At 36.8% G+C, this 21,826-nt stretch overlaps 1 protein-coding gene across 2 annotated transcripts in view; it reads right to left on the minus strand.

Annotated features, from left to right (window-relative positions):
• Positions 1-10,151: 10,151 nt before the first annotated feature.
• LOC120300442 (CD2 associated protein) overlaps positions 10,152-21,826 on the minus strand; it is a 92,683-nt gene continuing 81,008 nt past the window's right edge. For both annotated transcript variants that reach the window (XM_039326454.1, XM_039326453.1), the window contains exons 14-18: positions 18,610-18,725; positions 17,088-17,177; positions 15,703-15,884; positions 14,992-15,055; positions 10,152-13,349 (exon numbers count right to left, since the gene is read on the minus strand). In XM_039326454.1, coding sequence (XP_039182388.1) covers positions 13,308-13,349; positions 14,992-15,055; positions 15,703-15,884; positions 17,088-17,177; positions 18,610-18,725 — 494 coding nt within the window. In that variant the 3' untranslated portion in view covers positions 10,152-13,307. The remainder of the gene's footprint in view (positions 13,350-14,991; positions 15,056-15,702; positions 15,885-17,087; positions 17,178-18,609; positions 18,726-21,826) is intronic.

Below are 21,826 nucleotides of genomic sequence, written 5' to 3' on the forward strand. Positions count from 1 at the left end.
AACCTCAATTTCTTATTCCCCCCCCCCAACTTGATCCCTTTGGGGCAGGGATGATATCCACTTCAAGCTTCTGAGGAAGACAGGAAATTATGGGGGACTCCAAATGGGAAAAGGTAATTTTTCAACCATCCTAGCTGCAGATGGTTTGGAATTTTATAATTAAAATGTGTGGTCTTTAAGAGACATCACAAACCACAGCTTGTAGCTTTTCAGGAGTAATTTGACCATTTTACTCAACCCAGCTGATTCCCCGTATGCAGAGAAGTACCGTATGTAGTTGGCCAATTTGGGAAGTGGTAAAGGCCCTTTACGTTAGGGCAGAGGTGTCAAACTGGCGGCCCACGGGCCGGATGCGTCATGTGCAGGCCATGCCCACCCCCAGCTCTGCAATGGCAAAAAGCATTGCGATGTCATGATACGTCATGTGACATGATCGAATTTGACACCCATGTGCTAGGGGAACCTCCGTAGTCACTAGGATCCTCTTCAAAAGAGTGGTCATTGGGCCTGACTACATTGCCTGTAGTCAGACTTTTTAACTTTTAACAGAAGTACTTGAACTGGGATAGGATCTTTAGGGCCTGTCCTGGGTGGTAATGCAGCAATTTGCAATTGCTTGCTTGTAAGCTGGGAATTCAGTTAAGGACTCCTGTTGCTGAGATAACTGTGCAAAACAGCATTCCCTCTCTCTTTGTATGGATAGTGTTAATGATATTATTCAAGACTGAGGAAAGTGGTAATTGGGTCAAGCATTTTCAAAATCCCTGCTTTAACCTATCTTCTCACCCAGAAACAGTTATACAACTAATCAGTGTCACCATTTTTCCTAGTTTGGTATTTACTCTCTAAGAATAAGATATGGAAGTAATCCATCTCTAGCTACACTCTTTTTGATAATCAGCAGGAAGAGCATTAAAAAAATTCTTTCCTTCCCACTCAATAGAGGATTTGAAAGTATTTTTTTCTCCTTCAAAGTGAGTAAGAAAAATTGTAAAAATGGTAATTGAGCACAAATGGGTTGGATCAAACCCTGAAATCCCATTTCACTACAAATACACTGTAGGGAAATGCCATTCAATACTGTACAGAGTTTGCATCTAAAAGGTGCTCCAGACAAGTTCTTAGTCTATAGATAAGGTGAATCACTAGAATTCTACTTGATATAAAAATAGGATTGCTGGTGTCTGGTAGGAATTTTTTTGATACCTGAATAGTTTTATATTTGAAATAGCTTTTTAATGTGGCTTAGTTGATTTTGGAGTTTTGCCCTTATCAAAATGCTTCCACTCCTACATAGCAGTTAAACCATTCTTGCAAAACTACAAATGTTCTCTGGGAATCTATGCTTATTTTTCTGAGAAGTTGACTTTCCATAACTGGACTGCTAATGCAGAATTCCAATCCATATATTTACATTCTGATATCTCAATAGGAAAAGGAAAGATTAAAATTTGGCAGGGGTTCAAGTTTAAGTTGGGACTATGAGAGGAGAAGGTAAGGGCAAAAGTGTAAAAAATAGACTATAAAGCCACTAAGGGCAAAAATATATAAAAAAATCTTCTATATAGGAAGAGGAGATAGGAGGCCAAACTGAGAGGAGAGTTTTAACAGCTCTGAAAATACAGTAGGTTGGAGAAGGTAGGGTTTGGGGGCTAAAATGTGAAGTAATGTGTCTTCAGATTTGATCCAATATTGGAGTTTAACTTCCTGATTCCAGTTGAATTGTCGGCTCACTAAAAATGGTAACAGACACAGCTGTTACATTTTAAGGCTCTGTTCCTAGTATCTATCAGAGAAAAGGCCTGTATAAAAGGTTAAATGGAGACATACTATAATGTAGGAAGTGTTGTTCATCCATCGATTTCGATGAAGACCTTGACATCTTGTGGGTTATGGGCCATCAACGATGTGTCCGTAGGTGGCTAATAAGACCGATGTTAGCACTGAATGTTCTGCCACATACTGAACAAAGAAATGTAGACACTGTTACTTCTGCATTTACAGCTCTGGGTTTGCGGAGTGCTCACTTCTCTTGTGCCAAGATTGTCCTTCTGTGTTCATATGTCTGGCAACCCTGGTACACCAAGGTGCGCCATGTCAGTCGATCATGCGCCAGAAGTTCCCAAGAGATGGTGTTAATATCCAGGGACTTAAGAGAGGCTTTCAACATGTCTTTGTATCGCTTCTTTTGTCCCCCGTGCTATCACTTTCCTTGAGACAGCTCACTATAGAAGAGCTGTTTAGGGATACAATGATCTGACATCCTTACAACATGGCCTGCCCATCGCATCTGGGCTTTCATCAACAGAGTGTAATCTGATGATAGGCCTGCTCTGGAGAGGACATCTGTGTCTGGTATCTTATCCTGCCACCAGATCCTCAGAATTCTATGAAGGCAAGTCATATGGAAGTAGTTCAGTTGCCTAACGTGCCTCCTGTACACTGTCCAGGTCTCACTAGCATACAATAGGGTAGTTAGCACTGCTGCCTGGTAAACTTTAAGCTTGGTAGCAAGGCTTATTCCATGGCGGTCCCATACGTTAGTCCGCAATCTGCCAAATTCAGAACTTGCCTTGGCAATTCTACAGTTGACCTCGATGTCAATTGTCACTGCACAGGAGAGGGTACTACCTAGATATAGGAAGTACACAATTTTAGAATCCCTAATATAAGAAGAGGAAAGATATTTGTAACTGGAAACTGTTACAATGTTTCAATATATTGGTATGATTTAATAGCAAGTTTTGGTTTGAGCAAATGTATGAAAACAACAATGTACTGTGGCGTTTATTGCATTGGTAACCTCCAGATTAAATGGAAAGGGACGCAAGGACAACGTTTCTGGGTGTTGTTAGGGAATATGACAGACTAAAAAGCATTCATAATGCATTAATAATGTTTTGAGCATTTTACAATTTACAACCCATTCTTTTTGTTAAAATTATCTCCAGCTTCCTGACTGATGGGATCTTGAGATTTGTGTGATGCTGCGTAACATGTTCCTAATATTGCCTGGAAAGTGATATACAGTATATATAGACATTTAGAATAGAATAGAATAGAATAGAATAGAATAGAATAGAATAGAATAGAATAGAATAGAATAGAATAGAAGCTGGAAGGGACCTTGGAGGCCTTCTAGTCCAGCCCCCTGCTCAAACATCGATACCATCTCAGACAAGTGAATGTTTAGCCTCTTTTTAAAAATCTCCAGTGATGGAGCGCCCACAGTTTCTAGAGGCAAGCTATTCCACTGGTTAATTGTCCTCACTGTCAGGAAGTTTCTTCTTAATTCCAGGTTTCTTCTCTCTTTGATCAGTTTCCAACCACTGTTTCTTGTCCTGTCCTCTGGTGCTTTGGTGAATAATGTGACCCCCCTCTTCTTTGTGGCAGCCCTTCAAATATTGGAATACTGCTATCATGTCTCCCTTATCTCTTCTTTCCTTTAGACTAGCCAAACTCAAGTCCTGCAGTCATTCTTTGTATGTTTTAGTCTCCAGGCCTTTGATCATCTTAGTTGCTCTTCTCTGAATTTTTTCCAGACTCTCAACATCTTTTTTGTGATATGGTGACCAAAATTGGCTGCAGTATTCCAGGTGTGGTCTTACTAGTGGGATTTTATAAAACAGTACTAATACTTTGTGTGATCTTGATTTTATGCCTCTATTTATACAACCCAGGATTATATTAGCTTTTTTGGCTGCTGCTGCATGCTGCTGGCTCATGGTTAAATGATCGTCCATTAGGACTCCAAGATCCCTCTCACAGTTACTGTTTTTGATCCAGGTCTTGCCCAATCTGTACTTGTACCTTTAATTTTTCCTGCCTAAATGACATATGTGATCATTTTACTAGACTTTCTTCCCCATGTATAACTGTTAGGTTTTGTTGCAGGGAAGAAAAAAAATAATTCTTTTTTAGCTGAATCCGAGAAGACCATTGCAACAGTCACATTTTAAATGATATCTTGAGACCAGTTTGTCCCTCTAAGTATCTCACTATAGGTAATCCTCAACTTAACAACCATACATTTAGTGACCATTCAAAGTTAAATTGGCCTTGAAAAAAGTGACTTATGACCAGTCCTCGCACTTATAACCATCGCAGCAGCTCCATGCTCATGTGATCAGAAGTTGGGAGCTCGGCAGCCAGCATTTACAATGGTTGCAGCATCCCTGGGTCACATGAAACCATTTGCAACCTTCCCAGTCAGTTTCTGCCAAGCAAAGTCAATGGGGAAGCTGAATTTGTTTAGCAATTGTGTGATTCATTTAACATCTGCAGTAATTCGCTTAACAACTGTGGCAAAGTTGAAGAGTACCTGTAGTGAAAAATCACAAAACATATCTGGAATTAAGTAGCAGTGGTTTTGCCAAAGTTGGCCAAGGATAAAGTCTAGATCATGAACATAGGTGGTATGTTCCGGCCTCCATGAGGTCAGATCTGTCCCTGGATTCTGCCCCATAGTTGCTAAGGCTGATGTATATCACAGATTGCTCTATTTCAGGAATTTCCAACTATTTTGCTGGGGAGACATATCTCAAAGCAAAATATCAAATGGGGTATAGCAGTTGGAGGGTGCCAAGGGATAGATTGGTCCCAGTAAGATCACACTGTGGACTCCAGCATTAAGCACTATTGAAATTTGTTTGATTTAGCTTACCGTATATGCTGGCGTATAAGGCGACTTCCGCAAGCGTTAAAATCGGCGCCAAAGACAGGGGTCGTCTTATATGCCGAGTCGTCTTATACGCCGGAAATACTGGTAGTTTCCGGCGTATAAGACGACGTTCTAGGCATGCAACTCAGCGCCAAAGACGGGGGTCATCTTATACGCCGGGTCACCTTAAACGCCGGCATATACGGTATACTATTATGTGGACTCAGCAACTATAGACTGTAAACCTGGTTTATGATTCAAAATTATTGTAAAACACAACCATTTTAGTTTATTCAACAGAACCTAGATAAAACAAACCATGGCTTCATGCAGTGCATGAATTACTGTCAGATGGAGTGGCATAGCATCAGAATAATGAAGTTGGAAAGGACCTTGGAGATCTTCTAGTCCTCCATTATAATGACCTGCTATTCTGCTAATTAATTTGCAATAATCCTAGAAAATTTTACACTTGCAATTAGATGCAGCAAAAGGTAGAAGATGTAGGCATAACACCAGAATGCCTTCTGCCACTCCTTTAGCTCCTCTTCTGCCCCTGTAGGATGCTTCCTACTACCCCTACTTACCTTTGTTCATTTTCTGGGCAAATAAACCCCATGTCCAGGACTAGGCTACAGCACCTCATCATTATTTTCTGTGGGCACCATTTGGGACTCAGAGGCATTCTTGAAAATGCCTACCATCAACATTTAACAGACAAGGAATGGAAATGATGGTGGTGGCCAGTATATTCTCTGCCCCAGTATTTGATATATTGGGAACTCTATATCCAGTGAGATGTGATTCTTAATTGAGCATGTTTTAAATGTAATGTGTATTTGCACTTGAAAAGCATTCCAGTGATTTAGGGAAAATTATCGTTAACACCCTGGCATTCTGGCTTTCAACCAGATTTGACATGATTAGACACTCATAACGTGTACTTTTTCTGCAAAGCTAGAAGTTAAATAGACAAAATTAGAAAAGTTATGTTTATGCCTTAAGCACAGCATTTTGGAAGTGCTAAGAAAATTGCAGAATATTTTTTTCTTATCAGCACTCTTCATAGTTAAGTTAGGCTCTTGCTTTATGGTGTGCTTATTCAATTGGATGTATTGATGCCTGAGGATCTTCACAGCCAGCTGAAACTATGGTAACTTTTTATGGAAGAGATAACATCCTTTGTGCTTTTGTCCTCAGAGAGCCAATCTTAATCAACCTCAAATGATAAAGGAGGATTGCAAAGAGGAATTATGTGAAAGTTGCTATTTCCAAAAATAGATAACTGACAGATTTATTTAAGATTATAATTTGGGGTAAGTTTCCAGTGCTTGACTAAAGAACATCAGAATGAGGCTGAAGATTGATTTCAATTTCCTCAAAACAGATAAAGGAAAGATGTAATTGGTCTGTTCCAAGTAAGTAATACTGAGATGCCATTCATCCACAGTTTGTACCACAGGACCCAATTTCCCATTGATTATCATTGATTTGTAGAAAACATTGTCACAAACAATTTTATTTGCATTGCACTACTTAATATCCATATAGAAATAGGATTATTGTATTCACATGTAAGATTACATTATGAAGTTAACTGAACTGGGTAAAAAATAAATCTAGAAATCTTTTTTTTTAATGTTCTATACATTAAAGTTCCATACAGCTACACAGATTGGTTTTTGATGCTCTGAAGAAGAAATGTGGGACAGTGATAGAATCTAGATTAAAGTCTAGATCAAATGAACCAAAGAAGCTCCAGTGTGCTATGAAAGGAGGATCAGATATAATAGAAGATGAAAACCAGAATCAAATTAAGCCTGAATTCTCTAAATTTAAATCTAGGCAAGACTGCTTAGAGACATAGTTTGTATAAAATATTATTTAAATAAGCCTGAAAGTCTTGCTTGGAGGAAATATGATCTGGTAGATCATAGGATGTAATCAACAGTTAATGAAAATCCAAAGAAATTGTGTCTTGTGAAATTTGGGTGTGACATCAGAAACATAGTGGCTAGATGACTTCTGAAGAATGGAGGACTGAAGACAGATCCATGTAAGTGGAATTGACAATTGCAACTAAAAACAGGCAGGTGAATGAACAGATCGCGTTCTTCGACCCACTCTGGGTGAAGAGAGGATGCAGGTTCACACAAGCTGTGTTCCCCATAGTGGCTTTTCATGAAACTTCAAGGCAGCAGACCAGGAACCAAGGGAATATAAATTGACACTTCCTCTGCCTATTAAAAATTGGTTATTAGCTACTTTAAAAAGATTAAAGACCTTCAAAATAACAAGGCTGGAAAGACCAAACGAGTGCTTTCATTCCTTAATTTTTCTTAAATTACTTCAAAAGCTTTAAGAATATAAACAGCAAAAAACAAGATGTTTAGAAAGTTTTAAACATATTAAGAGTTCTGAAAAGTTGGAATATTTGATTTTGAATATTAATATTTTGAAATAAATTCTAAAGAATAATTGTATTTTTGTGGGAAAGGGAAGCTATTTTCAATATTGGAGACACTACAAGAGAAATAACAAGATAAGCAACTTGGTGTTCAGAGACATTTTTGAGGAATTGCACTGGGACCCTGAATCATTGATGTCAGCTATGTTGTTTGTTCTTAGCAATATTCTATTCCCAGATGAAACTGTTACAGAAAAGGAGTTGCAACAAAATCTATCTGAGAATGTGAACAAGAATTTGTCATTAGACATAAAAAAATATCAGATGAGGCTTAAAAAAAGGAAATAAGAATGCCAATCTGAGAGAGTAATTGGTATATTTTTTTGCTGAACTTAGAAAAGAGGCTTTTTAAATTTTTGAAGAAAGTTGAGATAAGAAACAACAATAATCTGAATGGATTAAAGAGCAAGATTGTTTTATGCAAAAAGTAAGAACACAAAGTTAGTTTATTCAATCAGGGTTAAATTAATTGGGGCATATTATTTTGGGTGGTTCTTTTGGGACTTGCTGACATCTGAACTGGAAACATGTTGGGTATTGGATTTGCTTATGGTTAATATGGTACTTGGAGAGCCAGTTTTGTGTAGTGGTTAAGGCATTAGGCTAGAAACAGGGAGGTCATGAGCTAAAGTCCTGCACAAAGCCAACTGGGCAATTGTGAAATTCTGAAAAACTGCCCCTAAAATTGCAGTTAACTTGTTCAAGCAGACCCTGAGAATTAGGCACAATTGAATGGAAGCAAAAAAAAATGTTTTAAGCCTTTAAACATGTTCATGTTATGTATCCTAACTTGACAGCATCTAAATTGGCTTGTTTTTTTCATTTAAATTAAGAAACTTTTATGAGGTTGCTCTCTTTAAAGGAGATATTGTCCCCCTTGTCACGTTCAATTTCAGCATTCGGTTTACACTAGGACAGTGATGGCAAACCTTTTAGAGACCGAGTGCCCAAACTGCAATCCAAAACCCACTTATTTATCGCTGGGTGCTGGGTGGGTGTGGCCCACTGGATGGGCGTGGCTGTGATCATGGCAGATTGGGTGGGTGTGGACAAGGTGGGCGTGATCACCTCAATGTTGCTCATGGGGAGGGACGCCTGTGGGGGCCAGGCAGGGTTGGGGGAGATCCAGGGGGTCTCTGGCAGGTGAGCAGGAGGTTCGTCCTGCAGGGTGAGGCGAAGCAAGGCAAGGCAGGGCGGGGGTGCCATTGTCACAGGGCAAGGTGAGGCAGGGGCTGGGGCAGCTGCTGCCTGACACCATCGGCCCCTGCACACAGAGGCCAGCGAGCGAAGGGTGCTGGGATGCATCCAGCCATGTGGGACCTCAGCGAGTTAGTGGGCGGCTGGTTGAAGAGGGATGGTTGCCATCTCCGGGGCATGGTGAGCGTGCCCACAGAGATGGCTCTGAGTGCCGCCTCTGGCACGTGTGCCATAGGTTCGCCACCACTGTACTGAGATTGGGACTACTTTATACCTTTTAAATGTGGATATTCTTAGTTAAGTGTTGAGATATAAAATTATGATTATTTTAGGTTTGTTAGGTAATGTTATTATTTTAGAGCTCTGTTTGGATTTTTTGCTGACAGCTGGATTGGAAAAGATATTTCCTGAATTATAGTTGAATTATGGGATGAAGAGTTTTGTATGTGTTAATTAAGAGGTGAAAAGAGAGAGTAATTGTTTACACTTATGAGAATGGAAAGTTGCTTTCTTACAAGAGTTTTTTCTTTCTTTTGCATCTTTTATTTGCTCTATTTTTTCTTTTCTTTTTTAGTTTGTATTACCTTTTACTATTGTAGTACTATTTCTTCATTTACTATTTTCATTCAGAAAAAGGTTTAGGAAGTAATGGAAGTAATGGAATATTTTTCCTTGCAAAAAGCAGCCTCTAAAGGAAAACTAAGAAATTGTATTTGGCTAAATTGGGATTGGGGATATACTAACCACAAATTTGCTTTTTCAACTGTGATCAATAACCAGCCCATAAAATATATTACATGCGTGTAGTTAATGCTAATTAGTTCACTAGGTAGAGTGCCAACCAGACTGCTGGCATCTTACATGGTGAAATTTAGCCACACTTAAGGATACAGAATTGTTTGAATATCAAAAAATGTTTTAAATAAAACTGATCAGAGTAACCAGGATATTTAACTTGGTGTAGAGTTAACAGAACTGAAAATGAATGTAATTGCTAATTTTGATGGCTCCTTCGGATTGATGTTATCTTTTAAGTGAAAATAAGGGCAACGAGAAAGGCATTGTGAACATTGTGAATTATTAGCAATTCTGAAACTTTTTTGTCATAACTTTTAATTATTCCTAATTGGATTTTAAGCTTGATCAGAGAGACAGACTTAGCCAAACTCTCAAGGCTAAGAGAATTACAGTTTGTTTAGTACCTCATTATATGTTGATCAGGCTAAACTGATTTAGAGTATCAGTTAATATACTTTCTGTATCACCCTTCTACTTATTTACTATAATTAATGAAGTTTTCTCTTAAAACTTTACATATTCCATTGAAGAAAAAAAAAAAGGCCCAAACACTGTTTTGGGCACAGGCTGCCAACTCCTATGCCACTTGGTTCTAGAGAGGAAGTGCTTTCATTAACTGGATCATTTAGTGTTTTGGAAGGAAATAATTCTATCTTCCAAGTTGTCTAATTCCTATTTTGTTTCACAATGAACAAGAACATCCAAGTATTCACCTTTTGTCTCATCAATTTTATATGAATCAGATTTCCAGATTTCACTAATATTTCCATTCATCTCCCCAAAGATGGTTTTGAATTGAAGAACATGTTATCATTAAATAATGTTATCTTAATCCACCCAATTAAAAATTGATTGTGCTATATTGTATTGGCATCTTAAAAATACTGAAAATCAGTGGTGACAATAGACATTTTTTCTCACCTCTCACATGTAAGTTGAATTATTTTTTGTAATCACACGAAAGTCCTTTTCTCTTTACACAAATAACAAATGAATCACATAAAATGAATGCTTTTGAACAAAAATACGTTTCATATTAACAGCATATAATTTTATTTGTGGCATTTTGATAGCATATATAATTTTGCAGCACCTGTAAACAAGTCAGTAAATATACCTGCTTGAAATAAATTTTATTCTTTGGAATGTCTGTATCCAGTCCCATTTCCCATTACAGAGCGTAAAGAAGACATTAGAAAAAATAGCCATCATTTAAAAAAAAAAACCCTTCATAGTGGCAATCTCTAGGATTTGTTATTACATTAGTCATTGCACTTGTTTCTTTATTGCTACAGGAAAAAAGACAATTTAATAATTAACACTTCTGAGTTCCATGATTGTCCTATTTATCTGCTATAAGCTTCAAGGTAGAAAAAAACTGTTTTACAGCGATCTATTCTGCCTCACATTCAGGATCTCAGTAAGGAGCATATAAATGACTTTTCTTTAATTAAAATCAATTCTTGTTTGCATAATCACTGTAGAGTGTAAAAGAATTGGATTCAGCAAAAAAATAAAAAAAATAAAACCCCTCTCGAATTTCAACACTCAAAGCCATTGTTTAATTTGGGATGGATCTGATCAATTAAGAGATGTCAGTACGTACATCTGTCTCCTCTTATTGAGTGTGCCGTTCCACTCTGTCCAGTTCTGGTACTGCACCAAAACCTCGACTTGTGGAACAATACAATACAGCTCTAGGGAGGAATGGAAATGTATTTTGACTAGTGCAAGTAAGGCTTTTCTTTTTAAGGCACCATTTCTACTTATTATTTTTGCTTCTGCAAAAATATGAAGGGAAGAGGAAACCCATTCCCTTTCCTTTCCTAGGAAGAATAAAGAAGTAATTTCCCCTTCAAGTTCAGTTACCAGAAGGAAGAGGTGGATCTTTGGTGAAAAAAATCCTTGCAGCTTTTAAAAAAAAATCCCCTTGCAAGAGGAAAAAAAATATTTTCCTTCTGTGGAGGTATGGAATAAAGAAAAGATGGCTTTGCTCTATGCTGGAATGTTCCCAAGAAAGTATGAACTCTCTCTCATTGCTGGTGCTTGTTTGTTGTTGTTTTTTGGGGGAGGGAGGGAAACCCAAAGTCACATTTTAAAATTCCCCATGCTTTCTCAATTTTGTAATGTGAAGTGAGGGGTGGAGGTTAAAGATAATAGAAAGTCAGGGCTGTAGCTGCTTTCAAAAAGCTATCGTGTACTGAAAAAAAGAATACTTTAATGAGCATTGGGAGAGAAAAGGCAGATGGCTTCTAAGCTTCTATTCTGCAAAATTATGGTTTTGAAAGGACACCTAGAATTTGTAACTGCTGCTATTCAAGGAAATAAAAAAGCTTGTTTTTCCTATGACAAAGAAAAAGGGTGGAAGCTTTTCTGACTACTTTTTAGATAGGACAGTAGCAACAAAATAAAATGGTACTTTAGGTACCTTGGAGGATGGGCAAATTTTTTGTCTGTCAGTCCACCATGCTTGTTGAAGAAGGTGGCTAGTTTCTCTTTCTCCCAACTGAGTTTTGCAGGGGATTACTTGCAAAAGATCTGTTCAAGACAAAACATCCCTCCCAGCTTTGAATTCTCTGCAAAATGAGGAGCCCAATAAACACACAAATGAATATTTTATCTATTAAGCCAAGAATTATTAAATCTCTTTATAAATTAGTATAAAACAAATCTTGAGCTAGAAGTTAATAATCTGAGAACATTATTTATTACTATGATTATTAAGGAAAACTGGCAACAGAGGATGATCATTAAGTGATATATTAGATATGTTATTAGCTCTGTATCCATATAGTAAGCAAACAGTCATCATGATTTTATATACCTATGTTTTCATTTCCAATTTTCATCCACTGATTTATATTTGGAATTAGAAATCTTATTCTTTTATGTTAAGAACACCAACATGGTTTGCTCACATCCAAATAAGATGAAATATTAATGCCATATAAAACAGGACATAGGCATTAAAACTTTCCACTCTCTTAAAACAAAGCTAAAATCATTCACTAAACAGTTCCCCCTTTCTATAAAATTTTAGGATAGCAATGCTAGAAGAAAAAAGGGCTGAATTATATTTTTATCTTTGGCTTGAACAGAGCACTGAAGAAGTTCACTTTTTCTTTACAGAAAAAAACCTGGATTTTAGGCTGTAGAAATAACTTAAAACAAGATGACTCAAAGAAATATTGTTCAACATATACAATAATTCAATTTGAATTCTAAAGCATAAGCCAAATATTGATTTAAAAATTCATTATTGATTTACTGAATACTTTAACAAATATGTAGATGATATACCCTTATTTTAAGACTGCATTTAGAAAACTGGCAGCTTTAAACATTTTGTTATAAGTTTTAGGTTATAGATTTTTAATATGTTACAATTATTAGTGCAAAGCATTTTAAAGCTGATAAAATTGTAGTGTTAAGATTATAATTTGTAAAAAGAAATGAAACACTCAAGAGAATATTTAACATGTCACATTCCGTAATTAGAAAAAATGTCATACTATAGGATTGTCTCAATTTTATGCCTTGATTTTTTTATTTTAAGTATCCATGTGTTTGTATGTGTCCATGTGTCCTAATTATAGATCCCTTCCACAAATTCTATAGTGCAAGAATCACAGTACTGTACTCTGAATTCTCAGGTAAGGAAATATTACAATATCATAGTGCTAGGGTTTGGTAATCCTTCTGCTTCATAGTGAGAACAAACTCAAAAGACCTGAACAATAAAACAGCATATGATTAACATCATAGTCCCTTTAGCATGGTGAAAAGAGTAGTAACTGTACAAAACTATACCATTTTCCTCTCTCCTATACTATATATTTTACAGTTTATTTTCAAAGTTATATTGCCTTATTTATAATACAGATCTCTTAAAATTAGGGTATATTCAATAAAAATATACTAAGAACCCCTCTTTTATACAGATTCAGTAGTATTCTCAAGCAAACCCTGCCATACTGCACAGTAAGAAATAAGGCCTCTCCTATATTGGCAAGAAACAAATGAAAAAGCTATCCATTTTTTTCTCATAGCTCACAAAATATAAATAAGATTATATTCAGATTTTTTTAATGGAATGCTATCATCCGTTGGCTTGAGGTTTAAAAAAGTCAATTTCATTTCTGATTCTGAAATCCTGGCACATTAAGGATCCACAGTATGCGTCTTTCATGTAGTCATGACAACTTTCTTGAGCTTTTCTATTTCCATCTGTGAATGATATAACAGTAAACATTAATCAAATAAGGAATGTTTCATATTTCATACACATTTACAACCCATCAAATATATTTTAAATTTAGGACTACTCTTCCTTCTATTATATTCTAGAAATCTATCACTGGGATAAGTCATTTTCTGCCATGACAGTCTCATGCCACAACAGCTTCTACCATTTAACTTATTTATGGCTGCCCATCTCACATAAAACAACTCTGGCCAGTTAATGCAATAAAAGCATAAATACAATATAAGGATGAAATAAATAAAACACAACAGAAAACAAGCAAAAATGGATACCAAGAACAAATACATTCAAGGAATTTCAAGAAACTGAATCCCAGTTTGTATGGTTATGAAGTGATTCAAGGCTTTGCTGCTAATCTCACCGGCTCAAGGTTGACTCAGCCTTCCATCCTTCCGAGGTAGGTAAAATGAGGATCCAGATTGTTGGGGGCAATGTAATATATATATATATATATATATATATATATATATATATATATATATATATATATATATATATATACACACACACACACACACACACACACACACACACACACACACACACACACACATTGCTTACTGGTGTACACCGCTTAGAAAGTGCTTGCACTTAAAGCAGTATATAAGTCTCATAAATAAATAAATAAATGAGTGTTTTGCAAAGTGTCTCATGACTCTACTCTCTCCCTCCCCCTTTTAATATCTACATGATTATACATTGGTACAGAATAAAGTATCAATAAGTGATAATACTCAGGTGTATATTCTTGTATACTCAACTGCATAACGTGCACCAGTTGTACCTGTTCCTACATCAACAGGCTTTGCTTATAGTCACTGATGCCTTACTAATCTCTTAACTGCAACGAGAATGCCTCTGAAGACTATCTGAAGTCTTAATTAAGTCCAAATAGTACAGCCCAGAAAGTTAGGGTGGAGCTCATTATGCCCATGTGATACCACCACATTGTTAGCTCTGATATGCAGGTTCTGAGGTTTTGCTGGTTAAAGAAATACAAGAAACCAGAAAGTGCCTTTTAAGTTTTACATGTTTATTCAGCTGAACAGAGATGGACTCCTCTAAATGAGGGGAGCAACAAATGACAAGAAATCCTTGTATTTATTCTGTATAATTACATAAGCAACCCATCCAGAAAAGTTGACACACATAAGATAAAGATTGCACCCAGTAAGTCTGGCATACTGTCAACTGTCAACTTTTCCTAATAAAAGTTCCTTTTGGAATGAAGCTGTTCCAGGAGTTCTGCTTTCTTGGGAAGAGGGATTGAGGCACGTCCTTACACTACCTGTAGATCATTGTTTCACAGAGCCACTCAGTTCAGTTCACTGTGCCTCTGATTTTGTGTTTACCAGCTACTTTTCATAATACTTCAGAGGAGCTCCCATCCCATGGCTGAAATCTCCCCAGAAAATCTCAGGGAATAGGAGGAAAATTAGCAAAAATACATCCTTTCCCTGAAATTAGAAGCTTAAAGAAGTCAAAATGCAGTACTTGACTATGGCTGTTTTGTTATGTTCTTGCTAAGAATTTGCATCACTTTATTGAAAGTAATGGGGACTATAGAAAATAAAGTTTCCTTGGGCTTCTATTTAAATATTTTACCTCTAGGTTGCTTCGCATCTGCTTTTCTTCTTCCAAGTCTTTTTTCAGTTTTTCCAGTTGTTTCCTTTAAAATTTGCACACACAAAAAATTGCAGTGAAAAAACATCCTTGCATAGCTAGCTAGGTTTTGATTTAAAGGATAAGCAGCTTCCAAATAGAATAGGTATGATCTATACTGAGAGCAGAAGTATGAGCGAGTGTTAACCACCTTAAACTTCCTCTATGAACCAAAAGGACCATATTTATCTGAGTGCAGAATCTCCTCATCCAATGAGGAGATTGAAATGAGTATCTGAGTATCTTATCAAATTCTGGCATATACTCATATATTACCAATAAAACATGAAACTAGCAATCAAAAATAAAGTCTCAGCTATTCCTGTTGCAGTACTTATATATATAGTTTTCAGCTAGTTGTTTCAGCTAGCCCTTTATCAAGAAACATATTATAAAGTACTTCGGAACTAATCCTGGAAATGTATAAAAACATTGAATTAATATGACAACTATAGTAGGTTTTTTTCTATCCATCTATATAGTAGGAATTGAAATACATGATTCTCCAGCTATTGAATTCCTGTCAACCCTAGCCAACAAGACCAGTGGTATGTGATGATGGGAACTATAGTACAACAATACCAGAAGAACTTCATGGTGCCTACATCACTTTAAAAAGCTGTTGTGAAAAAAAAAAAAATGAAAAGCTCTTACCCATGTTCTTTTCTCAAGTTTTCTACAGCCAACAAGAGATCAAAGATCTGAGACCTTAGCTCTTCCAGTGAATGTTTTTCCCGTTCATCTGTTTCCTGGCTGAGCTTCACTTCTCCAGCATTTATTACAATAGAACCTGGTCGTGGTAATGAAGTCAGAACTGGCGAAATAAGTTTTGATGGCTGAAACAGAAGAACAGTGGTCTAAATGAGGATGGCGAGAATACAGTCAAATCTATTCACTGAAGCAACAGTAATAGCACATTTAAAATCGCTTCACAGTGCTTTACAGCCCTCTCTAAGTGGTTTACAAGTCAGCATATTGTCCCCTGGGTCCTCATTTCACCAATCTCAGAAGAATGGAAGGCTGAGTCAACCTTGAACCAGTCAGGATCAAACTCCTGGCTGTGAACAGAGTCAATCTGCTATAATGCATTCTAACCACTGTGCCACCACAGCTATTTACTGAAGAACAAGCAAAGTCTATATTCTTAGAATAATGGCTTAAAACATTGGCTGGTGATACTTGACTGATACTTTGATGATTAATAAAACTAGGGATAGACTATCAGAGGAAGCCAAAATTATTTTGCAATATGCTGCATGAATAAAGGATTCTAATAAAAATGTGGCCTCTTTTATTCTAGAAAAAGTGATATATTATAATCAGAAGAGAGGCATATGGCAATCTGTGGGCTGTGTATCTCAAGGAGTACCCAAGTACCTCATTTATACTGCCCAGCATCCTGAGACCATATCCCGAAATTCAGCAGCAAAATTTGTGCAGTGTATTTTTCATAACTTTGATAAAGATGTGAAATTTGAAGAAAGATGTTCTCGTTTTCTTCTTTCATTTCTTTCCCTTCAAATGGCATGAAACTGTACTGCAGTTTTGCATCATTTACTCCTAAATTTTAGTAATATCATCATCACATAATCAAAAAGTGGTTGTTCCAACATTACTCACAACTGAACTAGATAATAGGTAATATTTTATTTATTCAATAACAAAATTTGTGCATTTTTGTTTCATCAGGCTGACATAAAAATATCTAACTTTAATCTCCCATCCCATAATTACTCAAGCTAAATCTGTACCAATGCATTAGAACAGTGGTTCTCAACCTGTGTCTGCAGACCCCTGGGGGAGCCTGATGTCATCAAAGGGGGTCCGCAAAAGTTTGAAGAAATGTTATGATTTAAACCTTGAGCTAAGTCTTGGTGATCTGTGGTCCTGTTCGGTGGCCACCCAAGGTATTTAAAGGGGGTCCAGGGTGAAGAAAAAGTTGAGAACTACTGCATTAGTATATTATTTTTCTAAATGATTAGGATACTCTAATCATTTTGATTTCTTAGTACATATAAACACAAGCAATGTCAACATACCTTTTTACCCTCAGATAATTTTAATTTGGCACTTTCTTCTTCCTCTTTATGCACCTTCACATTTTTTTCTATGTTTTGAGTCTGAGCAGGCTTCAACCAAGAAAGGAAATATAAAATAGAAATCAGCCTTTTTTGTGTATTTACTCTAAAAGCTTTTTAGTATATCCATTTATAAAATCATCTAGTAGATTTTATTTTATTCCTAAATAAAATTCAGGATGCTAGTTAGCAATTGTTTCTTTACAAAATGGCTAGCTATGCTTTAGTAACCATCTTTTTCATTTTGGGATTCATGATCTGAGATCAAATGAGGGTTGCTGCTTCAGGGAACTTACAATCTGCGATGATCACTAAAATTTATGCTATTACTGTTTTACCCAAGTGAAAACTACTAGGCATTGTGTCCTGGAATGTGGTGAGTGAAGTCCCCAGCCCATTAGTGTTTTGGAAGGCAGAAGACACTATCTTATTTCAGCAGGCATTTGGTGGATAATATTCTCTTTTCACTGGATTTGATTTGATGCAATGATTAGGAGAGGGAGGATTTTCATGTGGGAGTTCTTTAATATGTTTTGGCTATTTATTGCAAACTGACTTAAGTTTCACAAGCAAAACTTGTATATAGATGACTGTTTCTCTGCCTATCTATTTATATGACTTCTAAACACGTTACTTATGGAGTTTTTATTTCTTAATGTCTTAAGTAGCTATTGAATAATTTAAATCATTTTAGTATAAATTGCATATCTGTCAACTGGTTTAGCAATTGAAGGTTGCAACTTGTATTTTTTATTCCATTAGGGGGTGCCATTCCTTAGATACAGACCAAAAGATGCATTCAGAAGCAAACCTATCACTATTATTAGGTCTCTTAGGGACACTTTTATAACAACATCTTCAAACAGGAACAAATATGTAAGCAATAAGTGGCAAAGGTCTTTATTTAGGATTACCCATGGCCCATGATTTGATTTTTCTGCACTGTGCAGAAAATAAATTAATTGAAACTGATGAAACAACTGAACAGTGCAACATTAAAACCAGCTGAACTGTGAAAAATCAATATATATTTTTTAAAAAGATAATGAATTGACAGTACATGAATATCAAACAACCTGCCAGAGTTCTAAGGCATTATATTTTAAATTGCCACTGGTAAATATGTTTGGTCTTTACAAGAAAATGATATTCAGTGCAAACAGAAATACCACTCTGGATATTTTTTATTTTACAGTTGCCAGCCCAATCGCCAGCCTTCTGTGCCAAAAGGTTCTTACCTGTCCAATCCAGTCAGGCAGAATGGGGCCTGTCAACTAAGGAATGCCAATTGGTGGGGCCTAGAGGACACGCCTTTTCTGCCATAGCACTCACCTTCTAGAACATTCTCTCTTTGGAGATCAGAATGGTCCCAATGCTGCTAGCTTTGGGCTGGGCTTGGGCTCCAAAGTGTGCAGAGACCTGTTTTGTGGTTAGTTCAATCATTATGATGGGTAATTCACATATAAGTGATTCATGTACTCACAGGATTCTTGCCATTGAAGCGAGTAGGAAGTCTTCTGCCGGGCATCTTTGGTCTATTTGCAGTGGGATGTGATAAATTATCTGAGGTAGGTGTTAGATCATCAAAACTTAAAAGTTCTAGAAAAAATTAAAAGCAGAGAACATAATGAAAAGTTAGGAGATTTCAACATCTCATATCTATTTTGAGATGTTGCTACAAAGAATACTCCACACTCTAGCATGGAAAAGAAATGGAGAGAGTATTAAATGGGTTAAAAAATATTCCATCTTTAAAATGTTGAAGAGGCAAGGCACAGGAGAGAAACTCACAAATTTGTATTGCAAGGATAGATCTTTCTTAAAATGCTAAAACAGCATGCCATTCAAATGGAGAAGTTACTGAACCAGCTTCCATGCTCCAGGTTTGTGACATGTCTCCCACAGGACATGACCCTGAAATATCTTTTTTATGCCAATTGATCTCATGCACATACCCTGCTTATACATCTCTATCAAGCATATCAAAATTACGCCCACCCAAGTCAATTATACACATTCTTTATTTCACATTACAGGTAGTCTTTGGCTTATGACAGCAATTGGGCCAAAAGTGCCATTGCTAAGGAATGCAGTTGTATTGCAAAGTGTGATGTCACATGACTGTGTCACTTCACAGTGGCATTTCCAGCAATCTTGGTTGGTCTAATTAAGTGAAGATCTCACATGATTGCTATTTCTGACTTTCTGCTGGCTTCTCCTCTGAATTTGTTTGTGGGCAGCTGGCAGAGAACTTCGGAAATTGTGATCATGTGACTGCAGCTTGCTTCAACAATCACGAGGCAGGTGGAGCACCCAGATCACAATCATGTGACCATGTGAACTCTTGTTGAATGAATGGATGTAACCTAAGTACCACCTACAATATCTCCTCTTACTCTCAGATAAAGAGTATACATTCATACAGAATTTATAGATAGTTTTCCATCTAACAGATTTTTCATAGTACTACTTCCCTCATACATTCTTTCCTAGCAGCAGCAAGAAAACAGTAGAGATATCCTAGAGTACAGATAATCCTCATTTAGCAACTGGGATAAATAACTCAGTTGTTAAGCAAAGTGGTTCCTAAGTGAAAAATCATGTGACCACAACTGTACTTACAATTTTGTACAGGACAATGCATACTAACTGAATGGCAAACAGATGATGGAAAGAGAGGAAGTTGTAACGGTTAGAAATGCAGGTATTGATTGCTAATTATTTCCTTAGTACCAGTGTAACTGTGAACAGTCACTGTCCAGGGCAGGCACTAGTGTACTTCCTGTACTGATTATTTCTTTAAATGTCTATTTCACGGTTGTACAAATGGCTAACAGGGCTCAAGCTAAATTCTCATTTCGTGATACTTGATTTATCAAAAGTGGTTTTCATTAATTGAAATGAGGATACTCATAATTATGGAAAAGGAAATGAAACACCTACTAAAAGATCATCTTTCTTTGCACAAATACAATGAAGGCTATTTACTAAGATCATTAACCATATAAAACAAAATCCCATGAGAGATTAATATAGATCTCATATCAAGACTACCAGAACAAAGCAGGAAATGAGTTCTAGAATCTTAAAAGAGCCAGAAAAAAGTATCTAACAAGGCAGATCATTAGGATGCTCCAATAAGGAAATTCCAATAAGGAAATTCCACAAGAAAAGCATCAGCACCTCCTCCTTAAATAACATTCATCAGAAATCTTCATGCACAGGAATGTTTGAAGGAAGGCTTAAAACAAAGAGTTTATAGTTCAAGTAAATTCAGTCTACTGCAGGCACAGAAATAAACCGGCAGCCAGCCACAATATTCTTTTAAATACAGGAGAGATATTCCCAGAAAACTACTCAGGTTAATTTTGCATTTGTATTCTACAATAATTTCAAGAATATTTTTAAATGGAGCCCCATGTTCAACATTCTGCAAAAATCTAAACAAAAGGTTACAAAAGTGTGGATAATTAAGGCAGGGCTAGAGTTGGAAGATTATGTTTAGCTGATAAACAGTCCTGATATCTAACGGTCTTCAGTTAATGTACCCATCAACAGCAGTAGAAAAGGGAGGCAAGGACCACAGTAATCAGCAATAATCTATCTTCAAGACTGGTTGTGATTCAAGGCACCAAATCAAGTTCCATTGCTACTTAATTTATTGAGGATATGGAGATGCTGAGAGGATATTAAGTACTCTATGTCAGGAAGTGAAACCCTTTGGAGTACTAGGTAAAAACCCTTACTCTTGCTGTTTGGAGTACTAGGCAGTCTAAGCCAGAGGTAGAAGGATCTGGCTATGGTTGCCTGGGAACATCTGTTGAGATGGTATTCAGGAGGACAATTAATATTCAACAGCCGATCACATATTGGCACCAAAATTGGTTCAGGAATTACTCTTAAAATTATTTTTTTTAAACTGGACATGTAAGACAATATTTTGTGCAGACTGTGATTGGCACTGAGCATGCTTCAACTTCATTCAACTTTCTTAATTTGGATATAATGTTTAACCTAATTAAGCAGTTTTATGCCAATGTTATTCTTTCTGGCCAGTTCAATACTTTCTGCCCTCTGAATATGAACTCAAAGTTCAACAGTATAGTTTTTTTCTGTGTTATTTTTGCTTGGAGCATGTTTTAATCACCATACTGAGTAAATAGGCATAAAACTAAGAACAGAGCTGGCCCTGACTTTAAGAACAGCAAGGCTAACAGTTTAACAAATGTTAATAAACATTTATTGTCTTTAAGTTAAGAAAGCGCTTTAGCTTATAAATTTTAGAGGTCTGCCACCCAGATGAGTTTTACTTACTATCTAATAATGCATATGCATGGATCATTTACAGTTCCTCCTTTGCATGTCAGTCTACTGTACAACTGCTTCACTTGAACAGTTCTATAATAATATAAGCCTGCTATCAAACCAATTTTCTCTGCCTGGTTTAATCACTTAACTGGGATTACTACAGCAGGGCTTTTCAACCAGTGGTACGGGTACCACCTGTGGTACATTGGCACCTGGCAGGTGGTACATGACCATCCTAGAAAAGTGGTAGCAGGGGAGGGGAATGAGCTGAACCAGTGGCAGCACCGCAAAAGCCTGAGCGAGAGATGGCTGCAGCTGCAAGGCTGTCAGGGCTCAGCAGAAGCACCAGGATCAGTGCCGCTTTTCAACTGATCGGTGCTTTTTCGGGGCTG

This window comes from Crotalus tigris, unplaced genomic scaffold (genome assembly GCF_016545835.1).
Source record: "Crotalus tigris isolate CLP2741 ecotype Arizona unplaced genomic scaffold, ASM1654583v1 scf7180000024340.7048381, whole genome shotgun sequence".
Lineage (NCBI taxonomy): Eukaryota > Metazoa > Chordata > Lepidosauria > Squamata > Viperidae > Crotalus > Crotalus tigris.